We start from the raw sequence: 24,546 nt of genomic DNA, 5'->3' as shown, positions 1-24,546 counted from the left end.
AGAGCGAGACCCTGTCTCTATTATTTAAAAAAAAAAAAAAAAAAAAAAAAACAAAATAATGTTACTACAATGAACACGCACATACTAAGAAAGCTATTTAAACATAAATAAATAAATAAAAATTTAACACATTTTTAGAAAATTTTCACCAAAATGATAAAAAATGAAACAGTTTGTGTGTTGAGAAGGATAAATGTCATTATATGCCAATTGAAAAATAAAAGATTATATGATGCTTAGTATTCCTCTAAGCTTTTCTCTGAAAAAAATTTTTTTAATTTTAATTCTTTTTTTTGAGGCAGCCTGAAATGTAGGGACACAAAAATTAATAAACTGAAGTCACTCAGGAGAAGAGATTATAGGCAAATACATGCCTTTCAGAGCTAGTTGTAGAAATAAAGAGGAGATTCGATACTCTGCAGGGACAAAAGTGGAAGTGGCCAACTCAACCTGAGGTGGAGGAATGCTTCCTAGAGAAGTGATATTACTACTTGAATCCTGGGGGATGAGTGGGAGTCGGCCTGGCTAGGAAGCAAGAAAGACCATTCTGAACAGGGACGGTATCATGTGTATTCCACAGGCACGCGGAATATTATGGTAAATCTGAGATGGTTCACTTTATGTTGAACACGGAAGTAGGGCATTTGAGAAAAGCAGTTGATAGTGGCTTGAAAGGAGGACCCCTCTCTGTTCCCTGTCATGTCTTTCCAACTTTTCTTTTCTCTCCAGTTGAGATACAGGACAGATCAACAAGTCCATTGATCTAAGCAGATGTCTAGTAATGTGCCCATTTTACAGCTGAGGAAACTGATGCTCAATGAAATTAATTAACCTGCCCAAATTCCTCTCTCTCTCTCTTATTTCTCTTAAAACTGTGTTGGATAACCAAAACATATGCCTTCTATATTCTTAGGTGATTTAAAACTCTTATTTATTAGATCAAGAATGATCTTATTCATTAGATCAATAGGGATCTTTTGAAAAGTCTATGAGATTGGATTTTTTTATGACATTAAAAAAATCTTTATGAGTCAATGATGCCATTCTTTTTTTTTCTATTTTTAAGACATCCAAAGAAACTGAGTTTTTTAAAATTAAATTTTATTTTATTTCAAAGCATTATGGGGGTACAAACATTTTGGTTACATAAATTGCTTTCAGACAGTATAAGTCAAAGATAGAAATGTGCTCATCACCCAGATAGTGTGCATTGTACCTATTAGGTGTGAATTTACTTATCCCCTCCTCCCCCCTCCAACCTGCTTGATTTCTAATGAGTTTTATTTCCATATGTGCACATAAGTGTTGTTTGTTTAGGTCCAATTTAATGGTTAGTACATGTAATGTTTGTTTTTCCATTCTTATGATACTTCACTTAGAAGAAGGAATGGTCTCCAGTTCCATCCAGGTTAACACAAGAGGTATTCACCATTTTTTATGGCTGAGTAGTACTCTATAGTATACATATATACCACATTTTATTAATCCACTCATGTATTGACGGGCACTTGGATTGTAGCCACATCTTTGCAATTGTGAATTGTGCTGCTATAAATATTTGGGTGCAGGTGTCTTTGTGAGTTTTGTTTTGTTTGTTTTTTTAAGTTTTATTGAGGCCAAGTGTGGTGGCTCACACCTGTAATCCTAGCACTTTGGGAGGCTGAGGTGGGAAGATTGCTTGGTCAGGAGTTCTAGACCAGCCTGAGCAACATTGTGAGACCCTGTTTCTACAAAAAAAATAGAAAAATTATCTGGGTGTAGTCCTAGCTACTCAGGAGGCTGAGGCAGGAGGATCTTTTGAGCCCAGGAATTTGAGGTTGCAGTGAGCTATGATCATGCCACTGCCCTCATGCCTTGACAACAAAGTGAGACCTATCTCCAAAAAAAAAAAAAAGCTTTATTAAGATATAAATTCACATTCCATACCATTCAGCCATTTAAGGTGTACAATTCAAAGGCTTTTAGGATATTCACAGAGTTGTGCATCTATCACCACAATTGCTTTAGAATATTTTCATTTTCTTTTTGAGAAATGAAAAAAAGAATTTTTATTTCTTTTGTACCCCTAAGCCATCACCCCCATTTCCCAGCCCTAGGCAATCACTAATCTACTTTTTGTCTCTATAGATCTATCTCTTCTGGACATTTCACATAAATGGAATCATACAATTTGGTATCTTTTGTGATTAACTTTCACTTATGTTTTCAAGGTTCATATATGTTGTGATATATAGCAGTACTTCATAATATCTTATTGCCAAATAATATTCCATTGTATGGATATATACCACATTTTATTTATTCATCAACAGTCCATGGACATTGGGTTATTTCCACTTTTTGGCTAATATAAATAATGGTGCCATTCTGCTGCTGTATTGGGTTATTTTTTTATTGTACTAGCTTATGAATGTGATTAGTTTTGCAAATCTGTACTTAAAAAATATTTGTCACCAAGGTGCTTGTTTCTGGGTGAGTCTATCATCTCCTACAGTGTAGATCAAGACAGGCATGGGTAGAGGTAGATATGGGTGTTTTTGGTATATATGGGTAATATTATGTAACCTGGAGGGGAAAGCCTCAATTATGATAGTTGTGGAAAATCATTCTCTAGTGGTTTCTAAATGGGACCATGGTCCATTCCAACCACATGGTTTTGAATAAGAAGACAGCTGAGGAGAGAACTTATACCCTAGCCAGATGGGTATGATTTTTCCAAAGTCTTTTCCTGCTGGATTTAACTTTCTAAGAAAGGATGCAATCGGGACAAATAAATGACTATAAAGTACAAAACAAAAGTACTTTGAAGAAATCTTGAGAAGTCTCTTCCTCAGTGAAAGGAGGACAGGAAACTTTTCGATTTAATCTTACAGGACATTGCAATTCGAAGACCATTAAATTGTATATAACGGACAATCCCTCTTTAGCCAGACAGAGAAGTTTCCTGATTGTACTCTTGAGATCCTATAAAGCGTTTTTAAGGCTGCTGTTAGAGAATTGTGAATTGGTAGTTTTTCAAATAAGTTCCTCCAGACCTCAGTCTGGTCTAAAGTTTCCTGTTTTTACAATTAACTCCTCATGTTTCTTTGTTGAATATGTGTGTGTATATGTGTATGTGTAAAACCTAAAGATAGACCAGGAAGCATCTGGGACCATCTGGCTCTAGAGGGGAATCCAGATTTCTGTGAGGGCTGCGTACTAAATGTAAATTGGATAAACAATGCTATCTTAATGTACGACTCCTGTGATAACCCGTCAGTCATCACTCCAAAATGCCCTTAACCTGCTGAGCTTGGTGTTAATACTTGATGGGTTTTTTTCGTCTGTGAATGTAGCAGGTTGGTCTGTTTTAGGATAACTCCAAGAATAGGCCTAAATACTTCCATGTTGTTTTGTCAAGCTTCTAAGGGATTACAAAGACAAGTGGAGACTTCAGGCACTGCGCTGCTCCTAAAAGCAATGCTTTCTTCTTGGTGGCCACTCTCCTTTGTCTGCATTTCATTCACCAAATAAAGAGCTGCAGTTAAGAAAAAGTCATCAGGAGTAGAAGGAAAAGATTGTTAGCAACCAGGATGACTCAAGGCTGTATACCGGCTTGTGTATAGGGGAATGCAAGGTTCTACTCTGTATACCATCTAGCAAAGTCCACAAGGATGTATCTTAATTTTACCTAAGATGATTTTAGAAAGGGATTTCTACTTCCCAAAGCAAAATCCTTTTTCCTGTAACTGAAGTAGGAGAGGTTACATCTCAAGTTTTTCCTAAAGATTCTTCATTTAGAGGGAATAATGATAAAAACAACATCGATAACATTTATAGAGCACTTACTATAAACTGTCAATTTAACTCTATTATTAGCCCTGCTTTATACATAAAAAAACAGAAGCACGGAGAGGCTCAGTAACTTGCCTAGACTCACATAGCTGGTACGAATCGGAACCAAGCAGTTAAGACTTCAGAGCCCAGGCTCTCAGCTACCTAATTAAGAAATTGTGCTGTTTCTTAATTCCGTGTTATGACAAAAACGTTTTTACTGCTAATTTAAAATAAATAAGTACTCAAAGTAGGTGTTTATGCAAATGTAAACAGCACATTGTAAAACCGTAATATCATATTTTCTCAAAAAAAGATTGTGTTTCACATGCCCATTTTATCCCAGAACAAGGTCTTGCTTTTCCCTTTGAAATGAGGAGGAATAACATTTGATTTTGCTAGGGAACTGTGAAAATTATTTTGAGGTTCCAGTCATGCATAGCATAGATTTATGACAAATATGTAATCTGTTTATTTGTCACCCAACTTGGATAACTTCCAAATGTTTCCTCTTTGTAGCTCTTGATTTTGTTTGGATTGTTTTCAATGACCAGATAGTCAAGAAACAATGTCTGAATCGCGTTCCCTCCAGTCAGGGAATACCAACATGTTGAAAGACAGCTTTGGTTATTTAGAATCCTACTACATTTCACTTGTGACTTTGAAGAATAGTCATGCTTTAGTGGACTGGATTTAAAAAAAAAAAAAAAAAGAGAAGGAGAAGAAAAAAAAAATCAAGTTGTGGCTCAAGTCTCTCTGGCATTTGCTGCAGTGAGTTTTCCCATTCCATTTTGCTGGGAGAAAGCATGCTTAAGAGATCAAACTGTCCGAAAAAGGCTGTCTGCATCCCTCATGTTTAAGAGAGAAGGATTTCGTTCCCCTTCCTTCACACATCAAAGAAGGCACTCCGGGAGGAAATAAACCATAATTAGGCCTGAGCGAGCAGACAGACCCCCTTCCTCTGCCCTCCCCATCCCCGCCCCCCAGGCCCTGGCAACCGTCCTGGGCGCGAGCGAGGAGCGGGTCACCGCAGCAGCTGCAGAGAGCGCGCGTTCACGGTCGCGCCCGCCGCCAGGATCTGGGCGGCGGCGGGGCTAGCCCAGGGGCGCGCTCGCTCGGGAGCGCGCTCATGCAGCGGTTTTCTTCTCCCACAATCCAGAGGCAGGGGCGCGGGAGGGGCGGGGAGCCGGCGGAAGGATATCGGCGCGGAGGGAGCAGCGCGCTCCCTTTGACGGCGGGCTGGCGGCGCCGGTGGGCGGTGAGCGGTGGGGTGTGATGCGGCACTGCGGTTGTGAGGCCGTTACTCCGGCTCCTCCAGATAGGGCGGAGGAGGAGGCTGGAGCGCGGCGGTGATTTTTGTGCCAGGGCTTCCCAGAGGCGCGCTGAAAAGGCTGGCGAGGCTCTAGAAGCTGGGGGCTTAGGGACACACATTCAGGCCCCCACCCCCTGGGAGGGGAAGGGGGCTGGAGCCAGACTTGGGGGCTGTGGAGCGATGGTGCCTGGCCGGGGGAAAGGGGCGAGCCCTGCGTGTCCGTGGTGAGGGGCTGCGGGCAGGGGAGGCTCCGCGGGTCATAGGGGCTCCATGCCCATTGGTGGGTGGAACGTGTAGAGCGGAACGCAAGGTCGAGCCTGGCGGCCCCTCGAATCCTGAACGTGGTGTCTAACGTGGTGTTTCATTTAGCCCGCGTTGGGATTAATTCATTGGGGGTAGTTTCTCTGGTCTGGCTCCTCCAGGAGCTGGGCAACCTTGACGGGCTTTTTGTCTTGTGCTCCAGCCCCCTTTCCCTTCCTCCTCCTCCAGATGCCTTTTCTCTGCCACTCCTCGCCCGGTACAGACATTTCCAGTGAAGGCTGCCGCTCGTGGTGGCCGTCGAAGCCACTTCTCGGGATTTCGGCTGGTTTCCCTCTGGAGTGTTTTTTGAGGAGAGAGAGTTTTCCCCTCCTCCACGATGGGTTTTTCCTCCCTTGCCAAAATGGACTTTCATTGATTTCTACTTACTTCTTCAACGTTTAGTGACCAGTTCCCGAGGCGTATTTTTGTGGTAGTTCCTTTTTTCAAACACAGTCTGTAAAATGGAGAACGAGGTTTTTACTCCCCTTCTGGAGCAGTTCATGACCAGCCCCTTGGTCACTTGGGTAAGTGGGTGTCCTTTATTGTATATTTTGCTGCATTATTTGTGGGTGCAGAGATGGAAGTGGGCGTTCATGTCTTGGGGATCCTTCTGTTCTAGGTTAAAACGTTTGGACCTCTGGCTGCAGGAAATGGGACCAACCTGGATGAATATGTGGCTTTGGTGGATGGGGTATTCTTGAACCAGGTCATGCTCCAAATGTAAGTTCTTTCTTTTCTAGGTAACTTGTTTTCTTTTAAAAATAGCATGCGGTGAACTTTGAGACATTATGTTTTAAGCCTCTAATTTGGTTTTTTGGCCAGAAAAATTCAGGTGGCTTTAGAATTGGATCTTGAAAGGAATAATAATCTTACATGCCCAGCCCATATATCACAACACAGTAATTTTACCGGTTAAAATCGTGAAACTTCAATTTTTCATTCTGCCAGCTATGTATTGTGACTTATTGTCTTCAGTGCTGAAATCCAAACCACATTGTGTCTTCTTTGATAATTTGGTAAAATAAGAGAGATTGAGAAATCTGGTTTCCTCAGAGGGGAAAAAAGACTTGTCTGTGAAGTTACGTGCATTTGATGCAGAAATGTTTTTTTTTTTTTTTTTTATTAACCTCTGTATCTGAAAATAAATGGCTCAAATTTTGAAACAGATTTCAGGAGAGTATTTCAAACAACAGTTCTGATTGGTGAGGACTCTTGCTGTAGCAAGTAATTTAAATGCCTATAATAACTGAAGTCTAATTAGATGATCTATTGTGTCAATTATTAGATTGCTTAATGTTTTAGAGATCATTTTAAGGTATTCATAGAAGTTTTAAAATGCAAGTAAGTGAAGTCTTGGTGACACCTAGGTGATTTAATAGGCAAATCTTTGTCTTTTATGTTTATAATACTGGGTTGGAAATATGTTTTTGAGATAGGAATTGAATTTTGAAGGCATATTGGTAGCTGGATTAGTAAAAAACTCCATTTTTATCATTACAGGTATTACAGCATACTTGCATTCTAATATTTCAGTTGTGCTCAATATAATGTATATTTAGCCTTATTTCTCTTGAATAGAATCTGATTACAAGAGTGGTTTGGAACCTTTGATTTGAAGACCTTGTCTTTTATATATGTGGGAAATTGGTACATTATTAATAAGTAGTCGTTACTAGAGAGTAAGTCTATTCTGCTCTGATAATCTTACATATATCATTTTTGTATTTTATTGGAAATTATTTTTCTGTTTAAAAAAGGGTGGAAGTCTAATCCTTAAGTAACTGTGCCAGTGTTAACTTCTCTGTGTGCTCAAAGACATGTGTAGTCTCTATGCTCAAAAGATTTGTGTGCTGTTTTTCATGTGTGTTGATCCTACAGAGAAGTATTATGAATACTATACATTTTCTAAATTGTTTTATTTGCATAGGCACCTAAAGAAATGTATGTAATTGAAATGCATATGTATTTTTTTCCTTAAGAAAGGAAAAAAGAGTGTAGACATTAATTTTTCCAGGGTTAGTAAATATATTTTTGACAGCTGTACCATGGAATTGTTTTTTATCTTTGAAATACCCTACTATTTCCTAACCAAAAAGGTAGCATAATTAAACCGATTTCTATTTTAGGGAACCCACATGACAGGAAGCGTAGCCATTAGAGTACATACTCAGAACTTGTTCTCGTATATCTTTTCAGTTGCTTGTTTTTAGACAGAAAATTTTGAATTTGTGTGCTAAAAATTAGGTGTGTTCACAAAAATAGGAAAATATATTACTTAAATTTTCTACTTTAACGGTTTTTACTTGCATGATTCTTTTTCCAAAAAAATTTAGATTTTTTTTGGAGTTCTAAGTAGTTAGTTGAGGTGCTAAAACACGTTAGTTTCCACTTTGAATATAGTTTTATATTTAAAATATATATAAATATATTTTGAAAATTATGGTGTTCCAAAATAATGGTTGCCAGGTTGTTGTGTTTTTGGGGAGAGGACTTGCTCCCTTCTAAACCTCAAATCTGCTTCTGTATTTTCAGTTCCACCTCCCAGTTTCTTTAGAAGTTTTTTCAGTGTCCCAATTCTGTTCTGAATGACCTATATAAATTAAAGGGAAAAAATAAGTATGCTTTTGCCTTTTTAAAAAAATAATTTGCCAAAATAAGATCAACACATATTTATTTTAATAATTATCTGATAGAGCAACAGAATATACATTGTTTTAAAAGTTATATTTTGCTAATTTTGAAATCATTAGGATTTCTTTAAGTACTTTACTCAGGTTAATGTGTGATTTAGTGTATTCTATTAAAGTGTCAGTTGTAACTCCATACCCAGTAAGTTAACCTAAAGGTTAGCCTTAGTCTAAATTCTAGATTACATTTAGTTATAGAATTTTTAAGCAAGAACCTTTTGAAACTGTTTATATATCTTTCTTGATGTCTCTTGTCCTTGAAGTTCCATGAACTTCTTCCATCTGTGGGTTTGTAGTTTTTATCCAATTTGGAAAATTTTCAGCCGTTATTTCTACGAATATGTATGTATGTATATGTATTTATCTTCTTTCCTCCTTTTAGAAGTCCAATTACATGTATATTAGGCTGCTTGACATCTGAAAACTTACTGATGTTCAATTCAATTTTTTTGTATTTTTCTTTGTTTCATTTTGCATAGTCCATTTCGATGTCTCCAAATTCATTAATCTTCTGTGCTGTTTAATCTGCTCTTAATCCCATCCAGCATATTTTTCATTTCAGACATAGATTTATCTCTGGAAATTGTCTTTTATATCTTCCATGTCTGTATTTTTCATGCTCTGTCTTTTCTCTAGCTTCCTGGACAAATGCCATACAGTTATAATTGGCTTAATTTCCATATCTACTAATTCTATCTATGTCATTTTTGAGTTGGTTTTGAGTGATTAATATTTCTCCCCATTGTAGATTGTGTTTTCTTGCTTCTGAATGCCTGGTAAATTTTTATTTGATGTCAGGCATTTGAAAATTTACCTTGTTGGCTGCTGGATATTTTTGTATTCCATTAAATATAAAAATCTTGAGCTTTGCTCTGGGATGCATTAACTTACTTGAAAACTGTTTGATCTTCTGGGGACTTGCTTTTAAATTCTGTTAGACAGTACCACTTTGTCTCAATATTGAGGCAAAACCCTTCTGAATACTCTGGCTGGTGGGAACAGGAACTCTTTAGTGTTGCTTCGTCTAATCCTTTTTGGTGGTTCTTTTCATTGTTTTTGGGTAGATTCCTCAAACTATGAACTGATAAATACTGAGCTGAAGACTTATGGGATACCCCCTGCAGATCTTTCTGTGTAGCTCTCTCCTCTCAGGTACTCTGCTCTGTGTACTTTAGCCACCTTGCTGTCTTTAGATGCAGTTCTACCTCCTTAACTTAGGGAGACCACTGTGCTCTGCCTGGGTTTCCCCCTCCCTGTTTTGTGGCTTAGAAGCTTTTTCAAGGCAGTAAGCTGGAACAGTTGTTGGATTCATGCTTGTTTCCCATCTATTAGGGATTCACTGTCCTTTGTTGCTTGATGTCCAGTGTCTTGCAAAATGTTTTTATATTTTGTCTTTTTTTCCCCTTCCAGTTGTTTCAGTCAGGAGGGTAATTTGGTCTCTGTTATTCTATCTTAGCCGGCAGTGGAAATCTGTTTATATACTTTCTTTGTTGTTTTAGAGATGGGAGTCTCACTATGTTGCCCAGGCTGAAGTGCAGTGGCCATTCACAGGTGGGATCATAGTGCACTGCAGCTCAAACACTTGGTCTCAAGCGATCCTTCTACCTCTACTTCCAGAGTAGCTGGGCCAATGGGCACTCGTCACTGTACCTGGCTGTTTATATACTTGTAATTACATTTTTGCCCTGTTAGTTTAATATTACTGCTTTAGATATGACGTAGACTTTTCTTTTCTTTTTTTTTTTTTTTTTTTGAGACAGAGTCTTGCTTTGTTGCCCAGGCTAGAGTGAGTGCCGTGGCGTCAGCCTAGCTCACAGCAACCTCAAACTCCTGGGCTCAAGCAATCCTGCTGCCTCAGCCTCCCGAGTTGCTGGGACTACAGACATGCACCACCATGACCGGCTAAGTTTTTGTATATATTTTTAGTTGGCCAATTTTAATTTCTTTCCATTTATAGTAGAGACGGGGTCTCGCTCTTGTTCAGGCTGGTTTCGAACTCCTGACCCTGAGCCATCGCCCACCTTGGCCTCTCAGAGTGCTAGGATTACAGGCGTGAGCCACCGCGCCTGGCCTGACATAGACTTTTCTTATAGGAGCCTTATTATCGCATTTTTTCACTTGAAATGTTTCTTAAGAATAAGGAAATTGATTAATTTAATGACTCTGATGTTACCGGTTTGGAACCCAGACTCCTCGAAAATGAAGAGTTGATTTCATGACACCGTTTACTGACTGATTCTGCCTTATAATTTTGGAGTCTCTTCACTGACTTGTGGATTCACTGTATGTACACATGAACCCTGGATTTCATTGAGCAGCTCCTTGAATCATTGAATCTCTGTAAGAACTTGTAACATGGCATCAGTCATCTTTAATTGATGGGAAGAGGGAAGCTAGTTAGAGATCTAGAATGATGGGCTAGCTCTTCTGCATACCACAAGACACTTTCCTATTTCAACAGAATGAAATATTTTTCTTCAGTGTCAGTTATCAGGCTTGGCGGTTTGTGGCAGTGAAGTAGAAATAATTATTTTCTTGTTTGACATGTCATTCAGTTCTGTAGCCAATTTTGAATATTACTTCCTACAAGTTGTTAAGGAATTCATGACATTGTAGTTAATTTCGTAATCATAAAATTTTAAAAGTGTGCTATTCATATTACCTAAACAGTTGAAAATATGGATATGTTAAGGTTTTAAGTACTGAGAAAATTTTAATAATATCAGAACAATATTTAGAATTACTCTCTAAGACTCAACCCCGTTAGATAGCTATAGAAATCTATACTTGAGACACTTGGTAATTATGAAATACTTGTTACAGCTTTTCTTCTCCTTTTAGAATCTTGAGTTTGAAGGGACTTCAGAAGTCATCTATGAAAATCCTTTTCAATTAAACCCCTGACACATGGTCATCCAACTTTTAAAGTATACCTAAAGAAGCCATTTATTTTATAGAGGCAGTTAACTGAGAAATGTCCCTTTGTCCCATCAACGCTTAAGATTTCAAAAATAGCTTGTGCTAATGTTATAACTATAATAATCCTAAAATGAGGCCTGGTGCGTTTGCTCACGCCTATAATCTTAGCACTCTGGGAGACCCAGGTGGGAGGATTGCTTGAGCTGGGGAGTTTGACACCAGTCTGGGCAAGAGTGAGACACCCCCACTCCCATCTCTACTAAATATAGAAAAATTAGCCAGGTGTCCTGGGGCGTGCCCATATCCCAGCTACTTGGGACGCTGAGACAGCAGGGTCACTTGAGCTCAACAGTGAGCTACAATGACACCATTGCACTCTACCTAAGGTGACAGCAAGACTCTGTCTCAAAAAACAAACAAAAACCGCTAAAATTACACAAAATATATAGGCTTTCTTACTAAGTATGGCATTGACTCTTGATGTGGTTACTCTCAACTTTTCTCCCTGGGCTTCACAGTGTCTGTTGAGTTTTGTTTGTATTGCTTCTTTAAAAACACAATCGTTATTTAGTCAGCATTGCTATCTTATTATCAGGTTCTGTGATACACCTCCTATATTTTTCAGATATGTCCCAACTCTTGGATTAATGCAATAGCCCCTGATGGGTCTTCTTACCTTTGGGCTTGTCCCTCTTCAGGTTTTCTTTCCATCTATGATCATATGAAACTTTCTTATGTAATGTGAATGTTTGTCCCCTTCAGATCTCATGTTGAAATTTGATCCCCATTGTTGGAAGTGAGACCTGGTGGGAGGTGCTTTTGGGGAGGTGCTTGGGTGGAAGGGACAGATTCTGCATGAATGGCTTGCTGACCTCCCCAATGTAATGAGTGCCTACTCTATTTGTCTCTGGGAAAGCTAGTTGTTTAAAAGAGCCTGGTACCTTCTCCTGGCACACTTGCTCCCTCTCTCACCATATGACATACCTGCTCCCCCTTTCAGCATGAGTGTAAGCTTCCTGAGGCCCTCACCAGAAGCAGATGCTGGCACCAGGCTTATTGGGCAAAATGGACTAAGATAACTTTCTAAATCACAGGTTTTATCATGTCACTCCTTTCTTTTAAATGGTTCAATAGCTTTCTGCTGCCTTCAGGGTAAACACATTGCTTACATATTCACACTCCTTTGTGATCTGGCTGCTGCCAGCTTCTCTAGTTTATTACTTTGTTTCCCTGAAAATAACACCCATCCATAAAATAAGGATTAGCAGGATTTCTAAGCATTTGCGCAATATAAGCCCTACCCCAAAAATAAGACCTGTGAGGGGCATGGCTTCACAGCATATCTGCACAACCCATGCATTTCGTCACAGAGTGGTAAAGAAGATGAGCAGCCCTTCTCATCTGCCCCATTTGACAGCTACTATCCCAGAGGTGACCGGAAAGGTGCCGGCAGCCCCCCCAACAAGGTTGGCTCCCCCATTCAGGTCCTGGCCATCCTGTGTGGGCTGCAAACTGAGGCTTTGAGGGGAAAATAACACATCCCCTGAAAATAAGCCCTAGGGTGTCTTCTTGAGGAAAAATAAATATAAGACCTTTTATATTGGGGGAAACATGGTACTCAATGCACAGTGTAAGATTGAGCAAACTTGTAGTTCCCAAAGACAAGCTACGTTCTCATGTCTCTGTGCCTTTCCATACACTCTTCCCTTCCTTACAATACTTTTCCAGCTCCTTAGTGTTGCTTTCTTTAACTGACTCCTACTTACCTTCATTCCTCCTCTGCCATTACCTGGCTCATCTTAGATATATAGTCCTTCTTTTGCTTCTACAGGACCTGTATATACTTTGATGATATCCTTTATCTGACTTTATTGCAATTCTTGGTTTGCTTGACTCTACTGATTAGCCTGTGAGTTTCCTGAAGCCAGGACTGTATCTTTCATCTCTGTATTACTAACACAGTGCTTGACATACAGTGGGTTCTTGATATATTGTTGTTGAATGAATGAACAGTAGAGAGGTATATAGTAAAGCGGAATGAATTTGGGCTTTGAGTCAGACAGACTTGGGTTAGCTGTGCCATTTATTAGTGCTGCTTATTAGCTACCATCTCCAAATCTTAGTGCATACATTTATAAGGTGGAAGATAATGTTTCCTGGTTGGGGTGAAAGGATTAGACATCATCTCTACTAAGGCAGGGACAGATGTGTCTATTTTCTGTTCTGTTGACCACTATATCCCCAGTGCTGGTTGCTGTCATTATTGTCCTGTGCTATACCATATCTACTTATTTATGGTTCCTCAAATAAGTCATGATCGTTCACAGCTTAGTTTTGTATGATCTCTGTTGGTGTCAACTCTGTATAGCTGTTGAATCTTTTAACAAGTTACTTCTCATTTTCTTTATAAACTGGGGATAAAAAGAATCACAGAGTTATTATGAGAATCAAATAGAATAATTTATGTATAGTGCTTAGCATATAGTAAATATTCAATACATGTTAGCTCCTAATATCTTTATTGTTTTATTTCTATAATTATAATCATTTCCCCTAGACTGTCCTCCCTTTGTTTGCCTAGCAAATGTCTATTCATCCTTTAACACCCTGTGAAGGCCTCTGGTGGAGTTAATTGCTTTCTTTCCTATGATCCTGTAGTACCTTTACCAAAGTAGCTGCCACTCTAGATTTTGAATATTTAGAGGCTAGACATTTTGTTTTACATATTACCAGCACCTAGCATAGTACCTAGCAGGTATCACCAGCACCTAGCATAGGAGTTGGCCTGCCATAACTTTTCAGTAAATGTTGAAGGAATGAAGGCATTCTAAAATCTGTTTAATTTTCAAAAATTTGAGAACACCCTCCAGTTCGTTCGTTTCTTCTTTTCTTTTCTTTTCTTTTCTCTTTTCTTTTCTTTTCTTTTCTTTTCTTTTCTTTTCTTTTCTTTTCTTTTCTTTTCTTTTCTTTCTGTTCTTTATTTCTTATTAAAGTTTTTTTTTTTTTTTTAAAGGCAGGGTCTGGGTATATTGCTCAGGTTTGTCTTGTCTTGAATTCCTGGCCTCAAGCGATCCTCCCACCTTGACCTCCCAAAGCACTGGGAATATAGGCATGAGCCACTGCATCTGGCCCCAGTCACTATGGCCAGCCTCCACTCTAATTTTAGTACTGTAAAATTTAGTTTGTTTTACTTTTTAGTGTATCTTCTTTTTCTCTTTTTCTTTTGTTCTCTCTTTCCCCTTATTTTAATTGCCTTTATTGGATATTTTTCCTGCGTACCTATATTATGTCTCCCCTGAAGTGAGGTGGTAAGAACATGACCATGGTTTTGTATAGTATTAGTATAGTATATATTATATAGTATGTAATATATGGTAATATATAGCATGTATATAGTATATATAGTATATATAATACTATATTACATCATCAGGAAAGTTACTTCTTTCCTGATGATGTCCAACATGTTGAGATTTTTGTCTACAGCTTCACATTAGACTGATGCCTTCAAGTGCAGTCCATGATTGCCTGATTCTCAGTGTGACTCATATTTAAACTATAGAAATGATGAGAACCAAGCCGGGCGCGGTGGCTCACGCCTGTAATCCTAGCACTCTGGGAGGCTGAGGCGGGCGGATTGCTCGAGGTCAGGAGTTCGAAAGCAGCCTGACCAAGAGCGAGACCCCGTCTCTACTATAAATAGGAAGAAATTAATTGGCCAACTAATATATATAGAAAATTAGCCGGGCATGGTGGCGCATGCCTGTAGTCCCAGCTACTCGGGAGGCTGAGGCAGCAGGATTGCTTGAGCCCAGGAGTTTGAGGTTGCTGTGAGCTAGGCTGACGCCACGGCACTCACTCTAGCCTGGGCAACAAGCGAGACTCTGTCTCAAAAAAAAAAAAAAAAGAAAAAAAAAGAAATGATGAAAACCTAGAAAAGAACAAGTGAACTACTTGTTATAGATGAAAGTATTTTTAAAATTTTTTGGAAATTTTCTCTTAATGAGTTAATGTTTTTTTTTTTTAATATGAAGGAGTGGGAGGTTGTGAAGAGGGATGTTCAGTTACCTTGTTTGTTTTTGCTGAGACAGAGTCTCATTCTGCCACCTTGGGTAGAGTATAGTGGCGTCATTGTAGCTCACTGCAGCCTCCACCTCCTGGGCTCTAAGTGCTCCTTCTGCCTCGGCCTGCCAAGTAGCTAGGACTACAGGTGCCACTGCAATGCTGGGCTGGGTTTTTGTTTTGTTTTTTCCTTTCTTATTGGTAAAGAGAGGGTCTCACTCTTGGGCTGGGGTTTTTATTGTTTTCTTGTTTCCCTTTCTTCTTGGTAAAGACAAGGTCTCACTCATGCTCAGGCTAGTCTTAAACTTCTGAGCTCAAAAAATCCTCCTGCCTTGGCCTCCCGGAGTGCTAGAATTACAGGCATGAGCTACTGTGGGCCTTAATATGCGTTAATTATGGGAAACTAGTTTTCACAGGATAGATGGAAAGGAAGACCAGTTCTGAACCATACTCTTTCAGAAAGACATCAGTTGACTTTATTTTAGGATCTGTGAAGAAATTAGGCATAAATTTACAATACTTAGAAATATGTATTATTTAGAAATAATACTTGAGATTTTAGTTGATATTGAGATATCTGTTTAATTTGTAAACTAGTTCTTTTAGTTATTTGTAATCTTTTTCTTTTTCTTTTTTCTTTTTATGACCCCCCTCTAACATGGTATAAACTAGCTGTTTTTTAATCTTGTGTGGTATAGAGACAAAAAGCATGGGCTTGAGCTATATAGGTTTAAATCCTGGATTAGTCATTTATGTTATAAGTCACGAGTTATTGAAATTGGGAAATAATCTTAAATGTCCTTTTTATTCCTGATTTTATTCCTATGCTCTCTTAGCCCTATTTTACTAATTTAATAATTAATAAAACTATGTTGATAAAACCTCATCAGCTTTACTCTGAGTGAGAGAGAGGAGATCTTTCCCTAACATTTATGGGATCTAGGGCAAGCATTCATTTAGTACAACAGGCCTCAATATTTAATGGTTATAAACTAGGCTAACAAATCATTAAACATGTTCTAGTCTTTTATCTTGAAAAATATACCTTCATAATAACTTGAAAGGTTCAAATTTAGAATTTACGGATAAATAATGACAGCAACCAGCACAGGTGTATAGTGGTCAACCAAACAGAAAATAGTCACATTTTCACAGCAGAATGTGGTAGAGCCCAACCTCCTCTCCCCATCCTGGCTCTTTCTGGCTTGACAAAGAAGTTTTATATGTATGTCTGCGAACACCCTGTATTGTGTGCCACAATTCCAAGCTCTTGTACTCCCTTCCCCAAACAACTGTTCCTTGGCCCAAGAGTGTACATATCTGTGGCATAGTCCATCCTGAGGACAGACCTGGGGAAAAGGCCTGTGCAGACCCTGAAATTGGGTTAGAAGTGTTTGGGCAAGAAATTTCAGAGTTCCACGTACCTGGAGTGTCATCTAGAAGCAGGGAGGTGTATAGGCACATCCCCTTATTTACATAGACTTCCCTTCCTGTGGAAGTGTATGGCCCAAGGAGGGCCAGAGTGGAACCCAGAGCAGAGGCCTCTCTTTACAGGATGTAAATACAGTACTCAGAGAGAGGGATGAAGGAAGGGATGGTTCATCAAAGACCAATTCATATAGTGAGTAGTTTCTGAGTGTTTACTATATAACAGTCTGTCTGCTAGGTGCTAGAGATATGATTCTTTGTCCACTAGTAATGGAGAGGAGCATTTAAACAAATTGCAATGTGGTATCTTTGCTATGATGTGGAATTATGTTCTTGATACTGTTTTGGCACAAAATGGTTGGTGATGATTTACATGGAGGAAAGGCTTCTTGGAGGAGGTAACATTTGAGCTGGATACTGAAGTTTGCTAGGAGTATTGGAGTGAATAAGAATCATAAACAGTGAAGGAGTAGAGTAGAAGGAAGGATATTTTAAGCAAAGAAAATAGTATTTAAAGAGGCATGAAGATGTGAATAATAGCGGAGGAATCAGGACATTTGAGGAAAGTAGAAAAATTTTGCAAGGCTGCCAGAAGGAAATCACAAAAGGAGTCAGTTAAAGATGAATACAAGTATTGTTATACAGGACTGATGGCTTATTTGAGGTTTGGAAACCACACATTTCTAGTGGAGCCAGTCCACATGGTTGAGTAACCAGTAATGCTTAGCTGCTCAGAAACTGACAAAATATCTGTAGAATTTATTTAGAATTGGAGATTCTGAATAAGTAGATGTGGGATGGGAGAAAAAACATACTAGGGTTTCTTAGGAGAATAGTTGAAATGAATAGTGTGTGAGCATTAAAGGAAGAAGAAAGCGAGTATCATCAGGAGGAAGCTGATAGACTAGCGGTTGTAATAAGAATGAAGGAAGATGAGGTTTAGAAGAAGTAAAGGAGTGAGAGAGGATAGAAAGGAGGCTGAGGTCAGAGGGCACTTTCAGAATTTGAGATTTTGGATACTGCAATTCTGAATGGTGATTAGGATCAAGGTTACACCATACTAATAGGTGAGTAAAAGAATAGAGTGAATATAACTAAAGTTGAGAAGAAACTTCATTCCTTATTCTTCTTTTTTGAAGACAGAGTCTCACTCTCTTCCCCAGGCTAGAGTGCTGTGGCATTAGCCTAGCTCACAGCAACCTCAGATTCCTGGGCTTATGCAGTCCTTCTGTCTCAGCCTCCCAAGTAGCTGGGACTACAGGCATGTGCCACCATGCCCGGCTAATTCTTTTTTCTATATATTTTTAGTTGTCCAGCTAATTTCTTTGTATTTTTTTAGTAGAGACTGGATCTTTCTCTTGCTCAGGAATTCCTTACTCTTTATAAAGCTATAAATAAATAGCAATAAATAGCTAATTTTGATGGTCTTAAAATTAAGGAATAATGTAATGGGAAAGGAAGAAAACTGGTAATTTTTTATAAATTTTTATATTAACGTAATCCTTATATTAAAATCAAATTTTGTGAAATATCTCAATAGTTCTTCAGGAAAAAATTTTAAATGGTGTATTCTTTTTTTTTTTTTTTCAAGACACAGTCTCACTCTGTCACTCAGGCTAGGGTGAAGCAGCAGCATCATAGCGCACTGTAGCCTCAGATTCCTGGGCTCAAGCGAGCTTATCCTCCTGCCTCTGCCTGCCGAGTACTGGGACTAGCTCACTTTGGAATTCCTTGAGTCTCTAGGACTGGCTAGATCTAGAGCAAATACTGCACTAGAATACTGATTAAAACAAATTAAAACCAACTTCTGTGAACCTATCTTAAGGTTTAAGGACAATGGGTAAATATTCCATCACAGATCATTGCTGTCCATTGATTCTATAGACAGTCTTCTTTTATTTGAGTCACTTGTCATGGAGTTGGTCACCATATAAATAAATGTTCTATTTCTTTATGAAGGTGCTGATTAGCATAATATTAAGTCCCCAGATCTTTATACCAAAACAAGAATTGGTTTATACCTAATACAGTATTTGTCAAAGTGTGATCAACAGACCCCTACCACCCTAGAGATTCTTTCAAGGTTGTCTGTCAAGTCAGAATTATTTTCATAATAATAGTAAGATGTCATTTGCCTTTTTGCCTGTGTTGCGGAAAACACTGAGTGTCAAAAACAAAGGTGGGTAAAACTGCTGGTACCTTAGCGTGAATCAAAGAGTTGTACCAAATTGTACTAGGAGTCATTGTATTCTTCACACTATGCACTTCTAGTAAAAATAAATCCAGTTTCACTTAAAAATGTCCTTGATGAAGCAGTAAAAGTTACTTTATTGAGTCTTGACCCTTGAGTACATATCTTTTTAAAGTTCTGTGAGACAAAGTGGGAAGTATGCATAAAATATTTGTTGCATAATGAAGTGTCATGATTATTTCAAGGAAAAGTACTCAGGATTTTTGAGTTGCAAGCTGAACAAGTTCCTATTTTGTGGAACACCACTTTTACTTGAAAGAATGACAGATAAACTGTGTTTGTTCAGGCTTGAGTATTGGGCAGGTATTTTCTCAAAAATAAATGAAGTAAGTCTGTGACTTCAAGGAAAACAACTTAACTGTATTTATTGTCAGTGATAAAATTTGAATTATAGAAAACATGAACTTGGCAGTTTCTCAATATTTAAAGACTTTTCTAATGAGATTAGAGGTGATATTAATGTGGGGGTTTTTTGATGTTGAATAATAAGATGTGCCAACATTTGGAAGATTTCTATAACTGAGAGAACAGTATTTTCAAAATGACCACTGCATGATGTTAAATTATGCATATGTAATTAAAATATCTACTCAGCATGCCAGATAAACCCATGGATTTTAATGTAAAACAAAGGAAAGTTTATTGATAATTCCACATTGTAGTGAACCTTTAAGAAATACCTTTTACTGAATTTTGATAGTATCAAAGAAAAATATTGATAATTATATGAAAAGGCTCTTAAAAAACTCAAATCAGCAAGAAAAAAACAACCCCATTAAAAAGTGGGCAAAAGACATGAACAGTTTTTCAAAAGAAAATAGACAATGGCCAAAAAGTGTATGAAAAAATGTTCAACATCACTAATCATCAGGGAAATGCAAACTAAAACCACAATGGGATATTCCTATTAGGATGGCTTTTATTAAAAAGTCCAAAAACACACGCCTGTAATCCTAGCTCTTGGGAGGCCGAGGCGGGCGGATTGCTCAAGGTCTGGAGTTCAAAACCAGCCTGAGCAAGAGCGAGACCCCGTCTCTACTATAAATAGAAAGAAATTAATTGGCCAACTGATATATATATGTAAAAAATTAGCTGGGCATGGTGGCGCATGCCTGTAGTCCCAGCTACTCGAGAGGCTGAGGCAGAAGGATCGCTGGAGCCCAGGAGTTTGAGGTTGCTGTGAGCTAGGCTGACGCCATGGCACTCACTCTAGCCTGGGCAACAAAGCGAGACTCTGTCTCAAAAAAAAAAAAAAAAAGTCCAAAAACAATAGATGCTGGCACAGACGCAGAAAGAAATGCTTATACACTCTTGGTGGGACTGCAAATTAGTACAACCCCTATGGAAAACAGTATGTAGATTTCTCAAAGAACTAAAAGTAGACTTACCATTTGATCCAGCAATTCTACTACTGGGTATCTACCCAAAGGAAAGGAAGCCATTTTATCAAAAAGACATCTGTACTAGAATGTTTATTGCAGCACAATTCACAATGGCAAAGATCTGGAATCAACCCAAGTGCCCATCAGTTCATGAGTGGATTAACAGAATGTGGTATGTGTATACCATGGAGTACTACTCAGCCATAAGAAAGGATGAATTAATGCCTTTTGCAGCAATTTGGATGGAAGGATTGGAGACCAGTATTCTAAGCGAAGTATCTCAAGAATGGAAAAGCAAACACCACATGTACTCTTTAGTAAATTGGAAGTAACTGATAGGCACACATGTACATAGAGGGAAGTAAAAGTCATTGGAAATCAGGCAGGGGGAGGGGGGAGCTGGCGAGGAGCAAAATCCCACCGAACAGGTGCAGTGAACACTATTCTGGTGATGGGCACATTTATATAGCCCTGACTCAAGCCATGTAAGAGAAACATTTGTACTTCCTTAATATTTTGAAATAATTAAAAAAGGGGGCAGGGGCTTGGAGACCTCAGGCATGAATTTCAGAAACGACACTGGGTCTCTCTTCAGAGACATGTGCTTCCTTACCTCACTGCCTTTGAGAGTCCTGGTTTGCTGCCCTTTTCCAGTAGGGAGAGATCTTGAAGTCACAGCCTGCCTTCTTCTCAACCTACAGGAGTTATGCAATTACCCAGGTCTTCTCCTCTGGAGAACTGAAAAAACCTTCCACTCTTTTATATTCAACATGTATACTCCTGTGTTAGTGCATTTTACTGCACTTGAATAATTTATATACCCTTCAAACTACAGCTAAAAATAATGTACACTGGCAGATCTATTCGGTCATTCAATGTAAAGTTTCCCCAGGTTGTGAAAATCAGGTGTATACGTGGTTTATTTTGTGTGAATAGCTTGTTGTTTGTTTCTGAAACTTAGCTTTTATAAAAACCTGAGCTTCATCTTCCATCACATTTATATAGGTATACGTTTAATAAAAACTATGGTATTATAAACAAATATTTTCTTAAAACAGAGTTTATTTTCTCAAAATATATGTTTTCCTTGATGAAATTTTCTGTTGTATTTGACAAAAAAACGTTTCTGGAATAAAGTATGTCTGATCTTTAAAAAAGAAACTCTTTACTATGCATAAGTACTAACGCAAAAAAAAAAAAAGTAAAAAAGAAACTCTTCCTTTTTCTAATTGCATATTTGTATGAAGTCAAATTTGCTTCTTATACTTTAAGCAAAACGATGTATCACAACATACTGAATGTAGAAGCAGGTTTAAGAATCCAACTGTATTCCATTAAGCCAAACACTAAAGAGATTTACAAATATATAAAAGAATCTCACTCCTCACTAACATTTTTTCTGTTTTGGAAAAGATAGTTATTTATCACGAAAATGCTCTTTATGTTAACTTATGAGTTATTTTTAGGTGAATTAATAAATATTTTTTAAAACTCTGCATTTTGATTTTTAATATAGTAAATATAGATATACCCCACATAAACAAAAGCTGTTGGGAGAGTCCACAATCATTTTTAAGAGTGAAAAGTGTGGCCGGTCGTGGTGGCTCACACCTATTAGTAATCCTAGCACTCTGGCAGGCCCAGGTGGGCATATCGCTCAAGGTCAGGAGTTCGAAACCAGCCTGAGCGAGACTCCATCTCTACTAAAAATAGAAAGAAATTAATTGGACAACTAATATATATAGAAAAAATTAGCTGGGCATGGTGGCACATGCCTGTAGTCCCAGATACTTAGGAGGTTGTGGCAGTAGGATTACTTGAGCCCAGGAGTTTGAGGTTGCTGTGAACTAGGCTGATGCCACTGCACTTACTCTAGCCTGGGCAACAAAGTGAGAGACTGTCTCAAAAAGAAGAGTGGAAAGTGATTCTGAGACCAAAAAAGTAGAAAACTGCTAGTTTAATATTTGAATATTTGGCTCATTTTAAGAAATAAAGGGCAGGTCGTCAGCCATTTTATTTGGTTTAGATAAAACTAAAGTTTAATACTGGATTTTGATTTTTGTGTCCATTTGCAATTTTTAAATTAAAGCATTGCTTCTGTTGATATCATGAATATCATGATGCACTGCTGGCTTAATCTTGGACTAACTAAAAATTATCACAGATTTTTCAGCTTTTGAAGAAGCAGCTTAATGTGGCTTGAATTATGGGAATAAAAACAAGGGGGCTGTGTCTGTCCTCTGTCTCTATGTGTTAATTATACATCACATCTTTAAGAATGACTATTCAGTCATTGTAAAGATCAAATGAGTTAATATATGTGAAAATACTCTGTAGTTATGTAATACATATTATGATATTAATATATTTAATATAATATTAATGTAATATATGTGTAAAATATGTAAAATATAAATATATGCAATATTATATTAATATTAGGTTGTATTGTTGGCTGTCATGCACAGTGATTGAGTTTGGGAGAAGGGGGAGAAATTAAGTCAAAGGGATACTTTTTATTTTTTTTTTTTGAGAAGTTTATTTAATATCAAGCAAGCAGAGACATTGCTTGACACTATAGACATTTTAAGACTTGAGTTACAAAAAGAATACCACATTACTTGCACTTATAATTGACTTCCCTTTTAATGCATGTTGTCAAGAGGAAAAAAACTAACATATGGCTGAAAGATAAAATAACTAAATTCTGTGAAAGTCTTTAAAATGAAAGGTGAAGCTTAAGTTGTTATAAAAGAATGGATTAATATATTTAGTAAAATCAAAGTTATTTTTTCCCTTTTGGTGACCCTATCTTTTGGGATACTTTTTTTTTAAAAGACACTCATTTCCCTGATTATACTCAAGGCTAAAAGATGTTAATTATTTTTCATAAGGCAAACATTCTGGTTTATGCAAATTTAAAGTTAGGTACATAAATTACTTAGTTATTTCAAATGTTCATGCAAATGTTATATAGTTATATTTTACCATATAAAATATCTCAAAAATTTTAAAAACCTCTATACAAGTATAGTTTTAATTACAATGACATGATCAAAAACAGGAGCACATATAGCAAAAGCACTGATAATGCTTAACCAGCATCAGTTAAGCATCAACACAGAACAGATGGTCCAAGAAGACACACAACAGGTTTGCAGTCTGGATAGAAAAGCATAAAGCCATTAAAACTATCAGATTTCTGTTTCTTGTAGATATTAGTCAATGAATAAGTAAAGACATAATCCTTGGTTGTAGAAGAACCAAATCTTAGTGTATTAGTGTTGCAAAATTGCTAACTTTAACTTCATTTTTCCCCCTAATTTAAAAGTTTTTATATATAGTGGTAGATAATACCATTGCTTGTTTATTATTGTAATTGAAATTAATGCAGCTCGTCATAAGTAGGTCATTTATAAATGTGAAATTGCTGGAGGCCCTCTTTTACTGCCATGTTGCATTTAACTTCTGGTTGGACAGATTTGAGCTATATTGCTAGGCTATTTGCCATTAAAGCATTTTTCATCTTATAAAAGGAGATGGTTACTTTAACATTGTGTTGTCTTGAAAATAGCTATGTATGATTAGAAAGGTACTTACATTTCATATGTATATCATTCAATAGCCCGTGTTTTATTTTAGAAAAAGATCTTCCCAAAGATACATTCTTTTAAAAAAGTGGTATGCTTTCAAAAAGAGCCTAATGATTGTCTATTCTGAATGAATGTTTGTTTAGCATTTTAAGTATTAAACAAAGTGAAAGGCAGAATATTTAGAAGATTTAATAGTACATTTTCTTTGTAGAAAATTGTGGAGTAATACCCAGTTTGTCTAAATGACTGTATTGTGATTTTTCTTATATTAAAAAAAAAACCTAAAATACACATAGGAATGGGAGTGTTTTCTGTCTTTATATAGGATGCATTCTTTTTACAGAAGAAACCTTTAATCTTTTATTATGGTTTATGCTTAGTCTCACGAATGTCTTATGATTCTGAATCCCTAGCATTGAATCCTACATTTATGTTGTCATTAAATGTGCTTCAGCTAAGTAACAATCTGACATAATTAATATTTTCCCCTATAAATGAATAAAACAGGCTTCATAAAGCAACAGACTTTTGTGGATGTCTTTTAAAATCTCTTTAAAAAATGTTTTACATGGTTAGAAAGATTAGTTAATACCAAAAGGCTCATAGTGAAAAACACCAATCATCTCCTCTCTCTCTCTCTCCTTACATCTCAGTTCAGTTCTCCAGAGTAAAAACTCTTTAAACTTTTTTTTTTAAAGCAATGCCTCACATATAGTTATAATATGCCTATTCTGGTATTTCTTGATTTATCCCTTTTAGACATTCTCTGCTGACTTCCTGATAGTGGTAGATGAGATTT

General features: G+C 37.4%; 1 protein-coding gene across 18 annotated transcripts in view; it reads left to right on the top strand.

Moving 5' to 3' along the window:
* Positions 1 to 4,974: 4,974 nt before the first annotated feature.
* CCDC88A (coiled-coil and HOOK domain protein 88A) overlaps positions 4,975 to 24,546 on the top strand; it is a 120,963-nt gene continuing 101,391 nt past the window's right edge. For 14 of the 18 annotated variants that reach the window (XM_076000785.1, XM_076000782.1, XM_076000786.1 and 11 more), the window contains exons 1-2: positions 5,080 to 5,949; positions 6,045 to 6,145. In XM_076000785.1, coding sequence (XP_075856900.1) covers positions 5,887 to 5,949; positions 6,045 to 6,145 — 164 coding nt within the window. In that variant the 5' untranslated portion in view covers positions 5,080 to 5,886. The other 4 variants (XM_076000771.1, XM_076000769.1, XM_076000770.1 and 1 more) reach the window with 4 other exon arrangements.

Source organism: Microcebus murinus, chromosome 3 (genome assembly GCF_040939455.1).
Source record: "Microcebus murinus isolate Inina chromosome 3, M.murinus_Inina_mat1.0, whole genome shotgun sequence".
NCBI classification, from domain to species: Eukaryota; Metazoa; Chordata; class Mammalia; order Primates; family Cheirogaleidae; genus Microcebus; species Microcebus murinus.
This window is presented reverse-complemented; position numbering and strand designations above follow the sequence as displayed.